General features: G+C 33.4%; 2 protein-coding genes across 2 annotated transcripts in view; one reads left to right on the top strand and one right to left on the bottom strand.

Annotated features, from left to right (window-relative positions):
- Nucleotides 1-20,238, top strand: part of LOC129744016 (calpain-11-like) — a 46,642-nt gene that overhangs the window by 3,072 nt on the left and 23,332 nt on the right. The gene's annotated exons all lie outside the window — the stretch shown is intronic.
- Nucleotides 6,409-14,012, bottom strand: LOC129744019 (glycoprotein-N-acetylgalactosamine 3-beta-galactosyltransferase 1-like). The gene is made up of 4 exons (XM_055736325.1): nt 13,454-14,012; nt 7,633-8,053; nt 7,331-7,557; nt 6,409-7,273 (listed from the first exon to the last, which is right to left on the bottom strand). The coding sequence occupies exons 1-4, from the start codon at nt 13,482-13,484 to the stop codon at nt 6,645-6,647; spliced, it is 1,308 nt and encodes a 435-aa protein (XP_055592300.1). The 5' UTR covers nt 13,485-14,012; the 3' UTR covers nt 6,409-6,644.

The following is a 20,238-nucleotide window of genomic DNA, read 5'->3' as shown; positions in this document are numbered from 1 at the left end:
TGATATTTTGACACCATGTTATATTTATTTATTGAAGATAAAAACTAACATCTAAATTAAAATCTTTTTGCAAAGGCCACCACAGCATCTAGCAAGTAATCGATCCATGCTCCAAAACTATAGCTAAGCTTCTACAGCTCGCAGTGGGAACATTAAGCGCCTAAAGGTCTGCAACCTCAAGTATAAAACATCGCAAGTCTGTGTATATGGAAAGCAAGTCAGCATGCTTGGTGGAAACTGCTCGAATTTCAAATTCGAGCAGATAGCATGTGAGAAAAGTATGCCTCGTCTAGAGGTAATTTCAAATTCACTTTGTGATTTTTATAAAAATATTTAGAGTTGGATTTATCAGTGAACAAATCATCTGACATCTGTTAATTGCATTTTATGATACAGAAAGAAAATTCATCCGAGTCTAGTTTTAATCATCGATCTATTCGCAGTTTTTATTTGGTCTAGAGATGGATGCATTACTAACGACTATTCATTTAATTGTTCGTTTCTTGAAAAACAGAAATCCTTGTGCTATTTGATTGACCGTTTCAAAAATGACGTTTCGTTCCCATATCTTTTTTCGATGCTTTTTGGGTCAGGAAGCATCAGTTCTAAATTTGGGATAATTGGGTTGATAACTGAGCTAGCGCAACGCGTTCCAATTTTTTATGGAAGAATAAATTTTTGCACATCAAATCCTTCCAAAAATTCAATTAAGCTTGAAATATAGTTGGTTTTCGATTTTTGGTTTCTCAAGCTTCATTTATTGCTAACATGACAAGCAGCCAAGGATTTCATGAAAAAAAAAATTATAACCATTTCAAAGTAAAAGAATCTGAATCCATTGAAATGTATTCAAACATGGCAGACTTTGCTTGCTATAGCTTTTAATAATTTTTTGAAAAGGTTACATAAATCAATGAATTTCCTGGCTATGCAAAACATTTTTTTAAGATGTTTTATTTTCATCCTAGGTAGTAAAATCGCTTAAATTAAAAAAATAATATTAATAAAGATTAATTACTGTGAATTTTTGTTTAAATAATTTTTTTTGTTTTAATAAATTTCAAGATTTGAAAATTATGGATGAATAGAAAAAGATTAGAAGCAAATTAGAAGGGTTGAACATGAGCAGGTAAAAAAGACTTCTTAGAATGTCTACTACCAACGAATATCTTTTCTGGGATACAAGTTAGGTTTGCGTTTTATTCACATGAAATGTACTGCTAGAATCAAGGAATATTTTCCAGCCAAAAGAATATTGCTTGGAACTTTCAGCACATCTCTGGCACGCTTCGAATGAAAATTTTGTTTTCCCATTCATATTTCCATATAAAGCTAAAACTCGTTGTGCTAATTCAGAGCTGGATGGATCGCTTCCAAAATTTTTTATTGCTATTTCTGGTAGCAGGAACAATCAAAAAAGTTGTGAAAATTTAAGAATTTGAAACTTCTATACAAAGCTTGCAGCGATCTAGTGAAAAAAAAACTCTCAGTAATCAATAATTACAAGTAACTATCTGACCAGGTGTACTTTGCTAAACCTTTTAAGTAATTAATATTTTTTTTGAAATTATGATTTTTTCCAAATTTTCTTATCACTTACTCAGACATGAGTGCTATAGTCCAAAACGGATCCGCTCCTATAACATTCATCGATCATCGATATTCTGGCTTCAAATTGGAATTCATATCTTTATTTTAAAATTCCTGTATTTTTTTTTTTTTTTTCAAACATGTTTCAACCGTTTTTAAAGTGGAAGATTTTTCGGTAACCAAGTCATCTCTGTATGAGAAAAATAGTTTGATGGGTAGTTAGATGCAAATGAATTCAATTTTTTTTACCAATTTGTATAAAGTTATAGGTGAGTTTTGTAATTTTTATGTGAGCTCCTTCTCTTATCTTAACCCTTTAGATTACATTTTTTGGCTGAAAAATTCACAGAAGCTTAGTTTTATGATAATGGAAAACTTTTGTTTTATGCAAAACATTAAGAATGAGAAAAATTTAAGACAACTTTTCCAAAAATTGCATAGCTACAGGGTTAAGGAACTCTTAGTACTTTTTCGGTTGTAGTTTTTACACACTTCCGCCATTTTTTTTTTCAATATTTTGAAATATTTCAACACTGAACCATATCTGTATTTTTATGTAGTTTTTGTAGAAATTGACTCACCAATAACTGAGATATTTCTACTTATATGAAAAGTAAATATGATGCATTTTTAAGAATTGTTGCACTTTTGCAACCTCGCCTAAAGGCTAAATTAAGGCGGTGTTTATGTCAATCAATACAGAATAGTGGAAACTTTTTGATCTATCCGCCAATAATTTATTAAGATATTTCGAATTTTTTTCTTGTTTTTAATTTTCTCTTAGTTGTTACGTTTGACAACTGCTTGTAAAACAGAATTCAGTAAAAGAGATTGATAACTTGACATATTTATAATCACTCAGCGAAAAAAATTATACAACCAACTTTAAAACATTATAAAAATTTTCAAAATAAAGATTTCAATTCAACAATCAGTTTTCCCTAAGACCATAATTGATTTTGACTCGTATGTTTAAAATTTTTAATCAATTATTTTTAACTTCTGCTTTGAAAAAAGATATAGATTTGGCTTGTCTGTAATTCTTATTTTTTTTACATACTTACTTGGCATGATCATTGATAGCAGAATATTCAAACGACATTAGTGGCTATAACTAGATGTTTGTTACAAAGCCAGATATCATGTTTCGTTGTAACTTTGATCACTATGGTTTCACTTATATTTATAGCAGTAATTTTTTGTTTGGACTCAATTGAATTTTTTAACGTTTTCTTTCAAAAACAAATATACTCAAAAGATGGGCAATGTTGCTGCATACATTAAGGGGCAAAAATTATAAAGATTTCTCAATATTTTTTGGCCTCAAAAACAAATGAAATTTTACCATCATGCAAGTTCATAGGTCCTGTCACTGTCCTTTTTTTTTGTTGAAACTTAGCCATTTGATAGGGTTTTTGCCATTTTTTCTATACAGGCTTTCTTATAGAAAACTTGCTGACCCGGCAAACTTCGTTAAGCCTTTGAATTTCGCAAAAATAATGAACATGTAAATAAGCAGAAAATAGGTAAATAATTATTTACGCTCATGAAACTGGATTGTTACCTTCAAACGGAGTGAATCGACACAGTTTTTTGACTATTTTCGTAATACTTCTGTCATATTATGGTAGTGCCTACCTCCAGGAGCAAAAATTTTCGATGAAGATTGACTTCCAACAAAACTGGAAAGCGAATATCTTCTGGGATAAAGTTAAAAATCTATTTTCTTTCGTTTTACATTTTTTTTTTCATTTACAGAGGATCCTTGACACCGATATGTTCAATTTCTATTAACCCCAAGATAAGTGCCAAAAAGTATTTTGTTGAAATGTGTCGTCATTTTAAGCAGTTTGGATCAACTGTCTTTCCTTTTTCGCCAAAACCATGTTTGAAATGTTCTTTATCGTATAGGTATCAAATTTGTAGAAATGGGGCAACACTTTTCATGGTGTGAAATTTCGCGATTTTTTTTATGCTGCAAATATATAATATCAACAAATTTTCATATACCAATCTGTTTTTCGTTATCTATCATGCATTTGATATGTTCTCTGTATATATTAATCTCCTCTTAATTTTTAAAATCATCTTTTTTATATCGACTTTAACTTTGTCATAACAAAGAAAATTAGAAAATTCAATGTATGTGTATGTACATGGAATTTTTATTCACAGCAATTTCTATCAAACGGTTATGAATTTTTTTTTACTTTGAGATCTTGAATTCAAAATCAGAAATGAAATAACTCTAAAACTATACCTATACAAGGGAAAAAAGTTAAACTTTCATCTAAAATAACCCATTTGCTTCTTAATGCTATCATATTATCAGGAGAGGTGTTTGTTTGTGAGAATTCGAAAAATCAGATATTTTATAATATTAAAAATACGTTTTAAGTAATATAAAATAGTTTCCAAATACAAACCAAATTAAGCCTATTTTAAACTCAATTTATAGGCTTTCAAACGTAGAAAACAGTTTATCTTCAGACTGAGTTAATGATAATTTATCTGCAAAAATTTCATGTTGATCAAAGTTACTTAATTCATTTTATCAAATTATCTCTGATTTTGATTACTGGCACTAAAAATAAAATTAATTTTTCTTTTTATCAAATTTAATACAATCATGAACTATGCGATTAAAAAAATTCTCTTAAGTAGTAGTGGAATTTTATTCCCTAATCAAGAATTTACATTTCAAATCGTGATTAAATATTTTTTTGTAAATTTGAGGTATAACAGCAAAAGTTTTCAATCAACCCTTCAATAGGAAATGAAGAAAAGAAATGTTTATTAAGTTGGTTAATAATTTACAATTAGTATAATTTTTCCTTACAATTTCAAAACATGGTTGATTCCTGACCTGATCTGAAATTTTCAAGAATTCGAAATTCTGGTTTATTTAGATTTGATTTTTGGTGATTTGAAAGTACGGTTTTCAAATTTGTAAACTAGACTGCTTAAAATTAATTTCTAAGCAAATTTCAAGTTCAGCATAAGGAACTTCGTTTTGAACAATATATCAATGACTTAACGAAAATAGAAATGATTAGAAACTTTTACTCTGATTTGTTTTGAATCGAATCAGTTATTTTTTATTTTCAATTTCCTGTGTTGTTCATAAGCAAGATCATGGTTTTAGAAATCAATTTCCTTATTTATTGGGTATTTTTGGTATTGTCATTCAATTTAACTAAACTGGGATTTCGAAACCACATGGACGGGTCTTTCGCACGGGCCTGGTTGGGTTGAACACTATAGGGTTTCCATTTAACACTCTAGTGCCCAACAACAGAGGCCAATTTCGGATTAAAAACATTCATTACAAAACCATTTCCAAACCTTGTAAGAACGAGTTTCTTCAAAAGAAGCGATTATGATATTCCCTATTTATAAATTATATTTTTGATTTTTTCGAATGACGATTGATCTTTGATTGTTAGATTTCGAATCCAATATTTATTATTTCGAACTTCAAGGTATCCATTATTTTGTTTAGTAGCAGAACTTGTAAACAATTTCTTTGAGTTTTGTCATATTTTTGATAATTTTGCTCGAAAACTTTCAAATCATCTGAATACACCACAACTGATAGCGTTTTCGTTTATTTTCTACTGGCACGAAGGCAGTGGCACGATTCATAAAATGTAAGATTTTTTCATCTTTATCAGATAAATGTTCTCTTCTCTTCATTCTGTTGAATGTTAAATTTATGATTTGCAGTAGGGGAGGAGCGGGCTATTTGCGCCTATTAAGCAGAACACTGATTTAATCAAATATCACGTCGAATATGTGTACAAAAACTATATACACGTGTGCAGGCATCTGTTTTCTATACAATGGAGTAATTTTTATGTTAAAATTTTCATCTGTTTCCAAGAAAACGAATTTATTGCAAGTGTTGTCTAAAATGCCGAAACTCAAACCGTGCGGGCTAAATGCGCCTATTTATGTTTTGAACAAAATTTCTGTTTTTTGGGCAATATTTCCGTATAATTTCATTGAAACTGCTAGAAAGTAATAATTTCCGTACGACAAAGCTGAAGTTTTATAAAAATCTATGTTTATTATAATTTTGTGGAATAAAACAAAAGTTAGGGTTGCCATACTATGGAGACAGTTCATCCATGAGAAAAACTTTATCAAATCTGTCTTTAGATCTTCAATTAATTCTTAAGATGTCATTCAGAGCTAAGATTTGAAGGTTCAGTGATAAAAAATCATTTATTAATTCTATTTAACCTGTTATTTTAGGATGGAGGCATTTTACAAACATGATGGGGGCATACAAAAACACTCCATTATTCCACTAAATAATCATTATTAAACGTCCACAAAAGCTGAAATATGTTTTATTTCTTATGTTCATTTGAGTAAGAAACAAAAACCATCCTAGTTTTTGTTTTAAATTTCTTTACGTATAATTTTTAAAAGTCGAAATATTACATCAAAAAGTATAAAAACCTTGTATGATTTTTTAAATTTTTTTGAGTTTATAAATTCATGAAATTCTATCTTGCCTTATGTTCTAAGCGTATTACCCTCAAAATGCATTGGTCAGATAAGCTGTCCAGTCAGCCATTTCGCCAAACAGCCGTAGGGTCATTTAACCCGATAGGCCCATTTAGGAAACCTTTCCCCTAATTTATTGCATTTCAAAGATATTGGTTTATGTTATTTCGTATTTGTTGAGTACACGAGAGCAGTCCTTAAATTTCAATGAACTGAAGAAAAAAAACATCATTGCAGGTCTTCTAAGAAAAGGATTTTCAGATATCGGAATAATTATGATGAGTTTTTTATCTACAAAAATGCTTAAATCAAAGGTCTGTATTTATTTTCAGTTGAAGACTTTTACATAGCTGGAACATTTTCATGAGTATTTATTTCTGAATTAAGATCTGAACCTTTCGGAAGTCTTTGCAGAAAAATAAAAGTATGTGTTAAGTTTTTGGTACATTTTCTCAATTTAAATAATTCGAATATATCATGATTTTTTTCACCATTTTCATCCCTATTCTTAGCGATCATTGGATTATTAAAGTTACTGTTTACTGTTTCTTTCTCACTTCCAACTTATCCAGTAACTTTTGTAAGAAAACATCATCACTGAGGAGCTTATCTAACAGCCTATCAATATTAAATTTATCACTTTCAACGTTTGATGAAGAGCCTTCTGCCGAAGACTTATTTGGATCAGAGCTGCTTGGGTCTACAGAACTGGACTCATTGGACATCTCAGTAACACTATTAATACTGGTAGTCTCTATCGAATCTATCTTACTGCTATCACTAGGGCTGCTGCTGCTGCTGGTTGCATCGGCTGATTTGACTGTGGTAGTTCCTGCTGGATAAGGACCTTCAACGACATTCGCTTCCTCCCATCTCAACTTTTTAGGCAACACTGGCTGCCGGAAATTGACACCATACGCACGAAGCTTGTAGATTAGGTAGTCCATCATGTACATCTGGTGACCTTGAATGTAGTGGAAACTAATCGCAAGGTCTGAACAACAATCAGCTCCATATAGGGGTTCGTAGAAGGAGTAATATTTATACCAAAAATCAGGATCAGGCTTCGCTGTCAAATGAAATACTGGATCCATGGGCAGAAATCGTTTCCGGCCGAGAAAATCTCTTGAATCACCTGCCGTAACATTCACGCTTTCCATGCATTTGCCTGAAAAAATAATACTGATTATCGATTTGTTGTCTTAGATTGGACAAGAAGTTTTACCCATTTCCAAATCTTCGGTATCATAAGCCGTGGAGCAGTGGTCCTGATCCAGCAATGCTTGTTCCACGAATCTCTTTAAAGCTTCCCTACTAAGTACATAACCGGCTCCTCCCGAGAAGTATCCTTGTTTGACGTACTCAGGGTATCGAAATTTACTTCCAAAAAATATTGGAAAATCTGGAGAATAAGGATACAAGAAATAACGCAAATTCTCCACTATCACATAGCTGAAAACAAACGAAACAAAGCAAAGATCAAAATAATTGAATTCAAAACACGTCTATTTACGCCGCCAAACTTACGTATCATCGTCGGCTTTCATGAACCAATCGTACTCATTCAGGTGCCGATCGTAAACATATCGGAAAGCCTCCCGTGTTTTGTTCCACAGACCCTCGCGTCCCTCGCCAACCGGAAGTGCGACGGTGCCAAGCTCCTCATCTTCGACCGAACTCATCAGCAGTAGCTTGTTACACCTTCGACCCCAAGTACGTTTGACGTGTCGGGCTTTGGATTCATGATTTGCCGGCGTGGTCATTATCCAGCAGAGTATGCGCACATTTTCGGCCAAGTTCGCGCCAGTGGCCGTGAACTTGTCCTGGGTTGTTGCGTAGAGTTCATTTTCGCCAATCTGTGACTGCAGCACCGTAATGAGGGTAAACAAACACGCCAGCGAGATGCCCAGCAGGAAGGTCAACTGTTTGCGCGAGATCGGTGTTCTTCCTGTGAATTGAAAATGTGTACAAAATATACCTAGTAGGTACCGTAAAACGGAGTAACATTGATCACCGGGGTAGCTATGATCAACATGAAATTTTTCCACATAATCATCAATAACTAAGTCTAAAGTTAAAATATCTTAAATCTTTTTTCTTCGTTTGAAAACCTATAAATTGTGTTTTAAATTGGTAAAAACTTGGTTTGTTTTTGAAAATTTCAAACGTTAGTAGAAATGTTATTTTAAAATCTTGAAATATCATTTTTTGTTTTTTCGAAAGGTCGCAAACAAACACCCCTCCTGATGAAATCAAAGCGCTTAGAACAGCAGGTTGATTTATGTAGCATTCCAACTTTTTTCTTTAGTAAATTATAGTTTTGATGTAGTTTTTGTTGTATTTTGAGGTAAAAAATAGGGAAGTTTTCTAAGAGTAAGTCAATCTAGGACAAAAGGCTAGAAACCCTATAAAAAGGTGTTATTTATGTAAAATTTCTGTTTTTTTGTAGTTAAATTTTTATAAGTAATGTTAAAATATTTAGCCCCTTAATTTATGCAGCATCATTGTTCATCTTTTGATATCAATTGTTGTTCGACCTTAACACACGAACTGCCTTAGTTTATCAATTAGCATTTGTAAATATTAAGAAGGTGTTCGTATCCTTTATAATCAACAGTTGAAACCGTTCAAAAACTTCATCTTAGGTACCGTAAAACGGGGTAAGATCGATCACGTTTTTCAATATTTTTTGATTATTTTTTCTCTGAAGGGAGGTGTGCCATGTTTCATGTTTTTAAAACCAGTACTGGACTCCTTTGTACGTAAAACATGGTTGCAGAAATTTATAAGACTTCTTTCAATATGATTTGAAAATCGATTTCGTCTCTTTTTAGAGTTTGATGTTTTGTGATAACTTTGATCAGTCCCGATTTTGACGGATTTAACGAGATTTCTTGATCATAAAAGAAACATAACACCTCTTTGAATTTCTGTGTTTCTTGGTTTAGATTTCTTCACGGTCCATAAAAAACTACAGCGCGGTCCTTAATGAGTTAAGGCCGAACAACAATTAAAATTGAAAGATGGACAATAGTGCTGCATAATTCAAGGAGCCAAATTTTTTAACATTACTTATAAAATTTTAACTACAAAAACAAATGAAATTTTGCCTTTATTCAATTCCATATGCCCTGGCACACTTTTTTTATTTCTTCCTTCAAACTTTACCATTTGATAGGGCCCTGCCTAGACTGGCTTATCTACTATTGGAAAATGTCTCTATTTTTTAAATATCAAATATTTACCTCAAAATACAACGAAAACAACATCAAAACTATCATTTTCTACAGAAAAAGGAACTCTCACATAAATAAACTTTTTATCTTTCTTAACGCTTTGATTTCATCAGGAAGGGTGTTCATTTGCGAGCCTTCGAAAAATAGATATTTCGAGATTTTGAAATAACATCTTTACTTCCATTTGAAATGTTCAAATTGAAATCAAGTTTTTCCTTATTTGAATGTGCAATGTGCTCTTAGTATTGCAACAAAGTTTTGGTGATGTCAGGTCCAAAAATGGAGCATCAAAGTCAGAAGTCTCCTATTTTTGGATCCTTTACAAATTTCCTGGGTTTTCCATTGATTTTTAATTGTTTAAGGAAAAAAAGGTAATATGATTCATATTCTTTACATTGCAAGTAATTCTCCATTTGAATTTGGATGGGACAGTGAATTTTGAAGTGTGATTTCTCAAAACGCGCCCCACTAATTGAGCTGTATGATTTACCACTCGTCAGGAGGATCATTTTCGAAAATGTTGAAAATTTTATTAGAAAGGGTTTTTATGGTAAAAGGCAGTATGGTAGGATCCAGGCAGCAAAAGAGGGTGTGCATAGGATCCTTTATCCTATTCTAGCAAAATGAATTACCGTCAAACGGGGCATTATGCAACAGCATGGTTAAATGCAAAATTTCTATACCACAACATTCAATAAATTTTTATTTCAATATATTGAAATAAAGTTATCATTGAGTGAAAACAAATTGGTGATGACATAGTTTTTAACATCGCGAAAGAGTTTTTTAAAGTTTTTGATTCTCATAGAAAATTTGAAAAATCGAGCAATAGATGTATAAATTTATACATTTTTCGATGCCGTAAAAAACTTTACCCAGTATGACAGATTAGCTTAATGTTTTCACCTACAAACTATATATTGCTTTCATTGCCCCATATTAACACTGTTGGTGTAAAAATATTTTTCGGACAATACACATTTCTTCCAAAAAATTTATTTTTATAATTCAGTTACCTGTCTGGGGCAAAATGCAAATCAGAACTAAGCCTAATAAATCTCGTTTCGATATGCTGCAATATGATTGTTTTGCATTACGCGATTGTTAACATTAGAATCTCATCCATGCTAAGATTTATTTCCATGTTTTTTTTTAAATTTTGCTTTTTGCGTTATCACCAATATATCAAATACTATCAATTTTGAAACGTTTGGGGTTGGTTTTTCATTAAAAACAAAGTTTGTTGCAACTAACTCCTTTTGCTTAGTAGGGTGAAAATCGCATGTTTTTGTAAATTTAAAAATATCTGGTGAAACCAGTAATTTTTCTGACTACATCAATTTGGTGTCCCATCAACCTTAAAACTTTTGATGTACAAGTGGTATGATTATCTGTCAACATTAAGTTTTAAGAAGCCATGGAAGTTGAAAAGTGTTGCATGTTGCCCAAGTTGACGGTATTTTAAATTATAGGCATTTTAGCACTAAAGTAGGCTCTAGGTCCAAAGTAGGAGCACTCACCCTAAATAATGCTAGCTGCATTAATGTTTGACATTTTCATTTGCATTTTCAACGATGTTGGATTATTTATAAGATATCTCAGACAATCACTCAAAACTTAAGGTTTTCATTGAAGCAAGCTTGTAGATCCTTCAAGCGAATGCTGATGAATACCGCTTTATCAACTTAAACAGACTAAAACTTCAATAAACGATTAATTTAACAGGTATGGAAAGCATTCCAGATTCCTCAGCCTCGTCCGGACATTCAATATAAAAAAAATCCAGAAAAGATTTGTACAACCGATTGAACTTAAAAAAACCTTGAATTCAGTTTTCAGTTTTTTAGAATTAGTTTCATAAAAAACATGTTTTTAATCCTTAAATACGCCTTTAACAAAACATTTTTGCTTCAATTAAATCGATTTCTAAGTAACTTTCCTTTACTTTCCTCTTGTTTGTTTGTAATATTGCCTACATTTGTTCATATTCACTTGAATTTTGTGTGGTTTTACTGATTTGAAATTTTTAAACAAAATGTCCGGATTTCCCAGGTTTTACAATACAAAATCGCCCAGTTGAAAACGTAAGGGAGAAACGAAAGTTTTGAACAATGATGAGCTTTTTCGAAAACTGCGACTAATTTTGACTTTTTATTCCAATTCTAAGAAAACGGAAATTCGACGTAATTTTCAAAAAAACCTTTTTTTATCTTAGATAGATTTTAAAGCATAAGTTGAGTCGTTTTGCAGTTTTCAGCAAAGTTATAAAATGAATCAAATCTTCAATATCAAACACACAAAGAGTGTTTTTAAGTGATGAAACGAATAGTTGTAATGTTAGCTATCAGAACTTCAAAAAAAATAAAATTTCATATTTTCAAGCGCTGTTGCTTTGAAACTAAATTATCAGCAATATTTGAACCCTTACTTGAATGACTGATAATAAATACGAGTTATAGTTTTTCCCGTAGCTTTGTTGTGAAGAGACTATAGTGAACAAAGAGACTTAATGTTCCGAAATGAATTTTCTTTTTTCTGTCAGTGTCATTCCTACTGAGCAAAAGACTTGTCACTGAAAGATTAGGAACTGCGAAAGCGAAAGTGTTGTTTTCATTTCATTAAAAAGAAATTGCGCAAGTCTTTGTCCAAGTCAACTTATTTTGAATTTTACGGCTAATGTTAACAAATTTGATGAACAAATCATGGCTTAGTTAGCTATTTCTAATTAATTTTAAACAAAGTGAATGTAATCAAAACATAAAGTAATAAAATACTGAAACTTTGTCCGTTCATTCAAAACAACAGTGACGAGATATTTCAATAATGGCTATCTTGGGCAACACTGCAGCCTGGTTGTTGATTGTGTTATTTTCAAAAAGAACAGATGGCGGGTTTTTGTTGTTTGCTAGAGTGGACTGACTCGAAATAGAGTTATTTTAAATTTCCCAAACCCTGGGTTCTGAAAAGCTTTGTTTTGGCTCGAAACTCATCCATGATTTTTTGCAGAATTTTTAAGTTACGTTTACATGATTAAATTTGAACTTTTAGGTTTGTATGAGAAAATGGAATATTTTGTACTGAAAAATCAACATCATTTTTTTTCTTCTGTGGAACCGAACCTTCTTATGGTTCCTGTGCCAATTTATAAATTTTTCAAAGGAAATTGTCCGCTGAACAGCTCTGTCGAAGACCATAATTTCGTATTTATAAGACAAATAAGTTATCAGGTGTTTCATGGGGGCATGTCTTTTGGCATTGAAAAACAATAGGTGGTATGAAATAAAAAACCTAGCAATTGCTTTTGCTAAACCAAATCGAGCAGTCGAGTAGTCACTTGAAGCAATTGCTTCGGTTGCTATGAATAAAGATTGATTTAACAGCTATTTTCTTAGACAGAATCTGTTACTTTTAAAACGAGCTAGTTTGGTATGAATAAAGCCCATATCTGAAGCAATTGCTCGACAAATCTACAAGCAATTACTTTATTTTCCAAGTATGCTCGATAGCAGACTTTTCTAATAAAAAAAACTCTTTTATAACGTCATAAATTTATCAAATTGGCAATATTTCACTTCAAAACAATTCAAATAGGTATTTTCAACATGGAGAAACTAAAATAGAAGTGAATGCCAAAAGACATACCCCTGTTCAACAAATAATAACTTATTGCCTAATTAGGTACGAAGCTACGGCCTTTGACAAAGTTGTTCAGCGGATAATTTCCTTTGAAAAATTTATAAATTGGCAGAAACCATTAGCACGCTCGGTTCCACAGCAGAAACAAAAATGATGCTGATTTTTTAGTACAAAATATTCAATTTTCACATACAAACCTAAAAGTTCAAATTTACTCATGTAAACGTTACTCAAAAATTCAACAAAAAATCATGGATGAGTTTTGAACCAACCATTGCATATATTTGTGAAGCTTAACAAGCATATATTCAATTAAACAAGCTGAAAAGATTATCAAATGAAAATTTTGAATCCTTTAAACGTCCCCCAAATTTCAGAGATGTGCTCACTGCCCCCACAGCGAAAGAAATTAAAAAGCTCGCCCAATGTATCCTATTCGAAATCTCAAATGATTCAAAAACAGTAGCTTTTCTTACTTTTTATCAAACTTGACTTGTCTCCATCCATTTCACATGCTGACTGGTGTTTCCGTTGCACAAGATCTAGACACAATTGATGAAATCCTGCTAAGCGATCATTTTCCAAGAACAGCCTTTGCCACACCACGCTTAATCATCAAAGATGTTATGTTGAAATTTTCTTCTGCATGTATCTATTAACCCATCGGGCTTTCAAATCTCGTTTTCAATAACACCATTCATAATAGCATTCTATCTAATTCACATCACTAATGCTGATGACAACTCATCAACAGAACACGACTTCTCCATCATGCTTCCTGTGTCGCCTTGCAGATGATTTTTATTTCAATAAACTTCTGCTGTAGTGGCACGTTCTGTTGTTTTCTGATGCGAAAAGTTCATCAGATCCGTATATGAAATAAATAGAAACCCTCCCAACCGGCGATATCTGGAGACGCTTCAACCGAATTATTTTCTAAACAAATGAGTCCGCGCGCGTGTTGTTCGTTGATTTATTCGAAAAACAAAATAGGAACCGTTTCGTCCGGGCGGTTCGAGATTTGCAGCCCGAATGAGAGATCAAGTCAACGAGTGTGATGTTCATTCAGTTGAAATCCTCTCTACCCTTCGTCTCTGCAAGCTAGCTGACCCGTACTTACTTACTTGCTTACTTGGCTTTGCCTCAGTGTTTGTCCATCATTTTCCTCTGCCGCCGAGTATCCTAGATTAGATCGTTCGATGGTGGGAGAGATATGTGGCTATGTGCATATGGTGATGAGTAAACTTCTACCTCTATCGGATTATTTGCATAAACTGATAGGCGACACGGGTCGAAGTTGATTGGTTGACATTTCAAGCCAGAGGCGTATTTAACTGATCTATAAGGATCAAATGAAATCAACAGAATTAAGAATAGATGTTCAAGACTTCTCTTTGGTCGATATGCCATTCGATTGATATTTTTCTACAGACAATATTGAAATTGCATAGAAGCTTACGAGATGAATGATTTAAGAAGGAAATACACACCGGAGAAAAGTGTAGAAGAGATTGTAGATATTAGAGAAAAGGATTTTAAAACCCATATAAAAGCCCAATGTCGAAAAAAGTAACCATCTGGTTTCAAGCAGCTGTAACTGGCCAACAACTAACCAAATTACAAAAACTTTATTACGTTGAATGATTTGAAACTGCTAGTTTCTTCAGATTTAGATTCTTTCTATATTCATATAAGTTACTTAATACATAATTTTGAGAAATCGTCAATTGGGGTTACGTGTAACATTTTTTAACCTCATGGTGGAAAAAATATTTAAAACAAAATTCTGACTGGAATCCCGAAAATTCAAAGCATTCAGATGGAATACCACTTTAAACAAACTTGTGTTACATTAAATCACAATCCAGCGTGTGGAATCACAAAACGTCACTTTAATTTGCATTATGTTGCATATAACCCTAGATTGATAACTCAGCTTAAAAATTATTATTTCGAAAATACTTGTCTTCTATGCCTTTTTTTATACCTAAACTTTGAAGGAGTTTTATGAGGATTTTAAATAAAAATGAATTATTAACGAAAAATAATGACTATTTAACTTTAAGTTAAAATATAGTAAAATATACATCAAAGATTTAAAATGAAGAATTACCAATTGAAATGAATTTTCAAAGGTGCAAAAAATAACATTTTTTTTAGTTTTTCCTTGAACTAATGTCAATAAGTCTAGCGTAACATTTCAAAAGGGCGAAACTGCCAAATGTAAACAAATCGAGTTAACGGCCAATCCGGATGTACGTGGTTGCACTTTACCTAATTAACGCGGTTTCATCTTAAAATCACTTAAAACTTTCAAATAATGGATAAAATTCAGTTGGGCGAAACTGCCTGTTGGTGCATTTTCGTTGAAACGTGAAGCTACGCCTATATTAAAATTGAGGTTCATTTTTCTATTCGTGTAGGGCCAATAGGCGTAACTGAGTTGACCGTGTGTGACAAAACGGTCGTATTAGTTTTTGCGTGTAGGACCAATGGGCGAAACTTCAAAACCAAAACAAAAACGGCCGATCAATTGGGCGAAACTTGCAGGCGTAACTGAAATCGAAAACAAAAAAAAAGGCAAAACTCGAAAATCTCTGAAATTTAGAGAAAAAAGTTGAAGTTCTTGATAATCAACGATCAATAAGTGAATATAATGCACATTTTTTATTTTGTTGAACATAAAGTGGACGATTTTTTAAATAGGATTTTATCTGGTTTTCCGAAATTTCAAACGCTTTCTCGTTTCGAGCTAACTGCTAGTTTCGCCCTTATGAAATGTTACGCTAGAAGTCCAATAACTCAAAATTGTCCAAGGCTGTTAAAAAATAACTAGGTGAAGAGAAGTGAAAACTAAGCTCATTATATGTAGCATTAAGAATTGATTGTATGCAGAGATGCCAATGGGCCAGATTTTTCAGGATTTGTCTGATTTTTTGATAACCTGATAAGCTTCGTTTTTTTCCCTGATTTTTGGAAATAAGCCTGATTTTGCCTGATTTTTTGGTTTTCACATAAAATTTGTAGGTACATATCCGTTCAAAACTCAATAGAAATTCAATGCTTGTTCGTTGTCCCTCTAACCTTAAACTCAATATCTTCACACTCTATTGGATTCAAATCATCCATCAATGTTTTAAAACTAGATTCAGAAGATTTTGGTGTCCTGAACTCGATTTTTTGTCAGATTGTGTCCAGTCTATTGAGACCAGTTTTACTGATAAGGAGTTTGAAGAAAACCAGTTTAATGATAAATCAATCAGCAATATTTTTTTTTATTTTTTTTGTACTTCTTTGTTGAAGACTGCAAAGCGTTTTAACTTATTCTTTGAAAAATACCTAGAGTTCATTTTGGTTTCAAATTTTACTGGAATTCCATTTTTACAGAGCGGGGTATTAAAAAAAAAACAAATAAAATTTTTATCAATTCAAAGTCAAAACTTGCGATTGATTTGTGTTTCAAAGTCAGCAAATAAGGCAAATGTACTTTTTATCAAAATTATTTGACAAGAGGAACCGGACTGGAAAATGTGATTGTCGAATGCAAACATTCGTTCACATTTCTAGAGATATCGAAATTATTGTTTCAAATTTATAGGACTGTTCATGCGTATATTTTTCTAGGAAAACAATTGAAATTTGCCACATTTAAGCTTAACTTCACGAGAGCTACTATGAAGAGTTTTTCTAAAGGCTTTAGTTAGTATCACAAATATGAAAGTTTGAATAAAACAAGTCCAAAAGGTAAATTTTAATACAACTGTTGAAACACATATCACACATTTGAAAATCGCTATATTTCGTCAGTTCAACGGCAAAAAAAAACTTGTCAATTTTGATAAGAAATATTAATAAAAGCCATGAAATCAAAAAATATCGCGTTTTTAGGTTGAAGCACTGGTTGAAGTTCCACAGAGCTTGTAGCTAAGTTATAAAAAATATGAGCGTAACTGTGCAGCCTGATTCTCCCTGATTTTTATTTTCAAGCTCCCTGATTTTTGTAAAAAAAAATGTTGGCAATGTTGTATGTATCATGAAAAATCACGATGAAAATAAGCTAAACTAATTCTACAAAAAATCCCCTATATGTATTTAGAATATCAGCTAAAATATCAAGTGAATGTATTTACATGATATTTTAGCTGGTTTGTTTTGTTTTGTGCGATTTTTGTAGGCGATCTAGAATTTTTATTTTCCTCTCATGAAACTTGAGACGTGAGACGTGAGACGTCAGACGTGAGACGTGAGACGTGAAACGTGAGACGTGAGACGTGAGACGTGAGACGTGAGACGTGAGACGTGAGACGTGAGACGTGAGACGTGAGACGTGAGACGTGAGACGTGAGACGTGAGACGTGAGACGTGAGACGTGAGACGTGAGACGTGAGACGTGAGACGTGAGACGTGAGACGTGAGACGTGAGACGTGAGACGTGAGACGTGAGACGTGAGACGTGAGACGTGAGACGTGAGACGTGAGACGTGAGACTTGAGACGTGAGACGTGAGACGTGAGACGTGAGACGTGAGACGTGAGACGTGAGACGTGAGACGTGAGACGTGAGACGTGAGACGTGAGACGTGAGACGTGAGACGTGAGACGTGAGACGTGAGACGTGAGACGTGAGACGTGAGACGTGAGACGTGAGACGTGAGACGTGAGACGTGAGACGTGAGACGTGAGACGTGAAACGTGAGACGTGAGACGTGAGACGTGAGACGTGAGACGTGAGCATGAGACGTGAGACGTGAGACGTGAGACGTGAGACGTGAGACGTGAGACGTGAGACGTGAGACGTGAGACGTGAGACGTGAGACGTGAGACGTGAGACGTGAGACGTGAGACGTGAGACGTGAGACGTGAGACGTGAGACGTGAGACGTGAGACGATAGACGTGAGACGTTAAACGTTAGACGTGAGACGATTGTTGTAAGATTAGAGCTTCAAATCGGAAAATACGTTTGTAATGAAAATATTGTAACCAACTGATTTTAGCAGAAGTCCTAGTTGCTAATCAAAACTTGAAATTGTGAGGACCTTGTTGTTTGTTTTTGTTTATGCTTCAAACTTTTTCGATGTAAATTTTTATTAATTTGAAATTAACATATGTTTCAAGTGTTGTTTTAAAACCATTATCGCAATAGACCACATACGAAATCGACAATATGTTCATGAACTTTGGCAAATCGAAGGATTGCAGATGTTTTTCACTTTTATCAAAAACAATAAAAACCGAAGATTAGAACCAAAATGTTTTGCGGTCGAGTGCGGTCGTGGTTAATTCGCTTTTATAATTTTTGTGTGTTTTTATTTCTATGAAAAATTGAAATTCATATTTTTTATGATTATTCAATTCGTTGTTGAAGTTAACTTCGGTGTATTCGGATAGTTTTTCGTCTCGTTGCAGAACTATTAAAGGAAATGTGTGTTTGTCCACTGGAAATGTGATTCAAATGGACTTGTGCTGAGTTTTCAAAAAATTCTTGCAGTAGAAAAATCCTGTAAATAAATTGACAATGATTTATCCACAAGAAGATTTTTTTGAAAATTCATCACGAGGCGATTTAAATCGCATTTCTAGTGGACAAACACGGATTTCATAAATCTGCAACCAGACGAAAAACCTATCCGAATACACCGGAGTTAACTTAAACAACAAATTTATTTCATGATATAAATATAATCAAGAAAACACGAATTTTCGTTTTTCCCAGAAATCAAAACACATAAAAATTATACACGGCCTTACTCGACCGCAGAACATCTTTGGGACAACATCCTGGTATGAATCTCCGGTTTGTTTTGCGTTGTGGGTCATGTTTTGGTCGTAACTTAATTAGAGGTTTGGCCTTATATGTTTACATTTTTTCGCATAATTGTACGTATGAAATCAAAATAAAAAAAAACAACATATTAATGTAATTTGATTGCTTGGATTATGAAATGGAATTAATCATCTATTTTTAATAAGCTTTTCTTTTGAATGCTTATTTGCTTCTTTTAATTTATTGAAAAAAAATTTTTTTTTTTCTAAAAACAGAAGTCACACTTCAAGTATTTAATCCGCAATATAACTGCAAAAATCAAACTTGAACCGCTAATAGCATTACACCCGCATATGAAACCAGTATTGAGATAAGTGGTCGTTTAAGGTAGTAGCTATGGCAATAAATCATCATTAATTTTCGCAACAAAACTGTTGCGAACGCCTTGAATTTCACCCGATGTAAGCTGTCTCTCCTATGATTATCACTGACATTAGAAGGTGCCATCATATTCACTAAATATACGATGCGAATCTGTTCATAAACCCTTCTGTAATAGACCTGTGTTACACATCCCCTTTCAGTTTAATTCCCAGCCATTATCGCCTTTTCTCTGAATGGTATTGCGATAAATTAAACGGCACTTTACCTGGTTAACTCCCAACTAGATAGCGCCTTGTGAAGAGGTACAGCTATTCTAGTCTGATATAATGAGACGGTATTGATGAATACGAAATTTGTTTTGATTAACATAAATCAGCAGATCGTCAGCTCCAATCGGTCAACGATCAGGAATCCGCGATCATTCCTCAGGATGGCACGTCACAACGGACCGGTTGACCTTGACTGGGATGTCGTATTTTCAATTTGGGATGATGATTCCTTGTTTGACTTTGATACCTAAAAACTCTTTATTTCAACCGCAAGTTAGAAGCTATCGAAAAGAATGGGTAAAGAATAAGAAGATGTGTTGCCACATTCACATAGAATCTCATTAACGGAGAAGAACCCATTAACACCTGCTGAAGATGATTGAGTGGGGTGCTATAATGTTTGCTGGCGGCATGCGCCCACTTAACATGGCAGCGCTTGGTGACATTCGATTATTTACTAGCAGCAGCAACATACGATGCGAATCTGTTCATAAACCCTTCTGTAATAGACCTGTGTTCCACATCCCCTTTCAGTTTAATTCCCAGCCATTATCGCCTTTTCTCTGAATGGTATTGCGATAAATTAAACGGCACTTTACCTGGTTAACTCCCAACTAGATAGCGCCTTGTGAAGAGGTACAGCTATTCTAGTCTGATATAATGAGACGGTATTGATGAATACGAAATTTGTTTTGATTAACATAAATCAGCAGATCGTCAGCTCCAATCGGTCAACGATCAGGAATCCGCGATCATTCCTCAGGATGGCACGTCACAACGGACCGGTTGACCTTGACTGGGATGTCGTATTTTCAATTTGGGATGATGATTCCTTGTTTGACTT

This window comes from Uranotaenia lowii, chromosome 2 (assembly GCF_029784155.1).
Source record: "Uranotaenia lowii strain MFRU-FL chromosome 2, ASM2978415v1, whole genome shotgun sequence".
NCBI classification, from domain to species: Eukaryota; Metazoa; Arthropoda; class Insecta; order Diptera; family Culicidae; genus Uranotaenia; species Uranotaenia lowii.
The sequence above is the reverse complement of the archived record's forward strand: the minus strand, read 5'-3'. Positions and strand labels throughout refer to the sequence as shown.

Excerpts from the sequence above, each read along its gene's own strand:
- LOC129744019 (XM_055736325.1), bottom strand. The coding sequence starts at position 13,484 with ATGGATGGAGACAAGTCAAGTTTGATAAAAA. Across the intron at positions 7,558-7,632 it reads ATGAAAGCCGACGATGATAC|CTATGTGATAGTGGAGAATT; the intron begins GTAAGTTTGGCG and ends GTTTGTTTTCAG. Across the intron at positions 7,274-7,330 it reads TACCGAAGATTTGGAAATGG|GCAAATGCATGGAAAGCGTG; the intron begins GTAAAACTTCTT and ends TTATTTTTTCAG.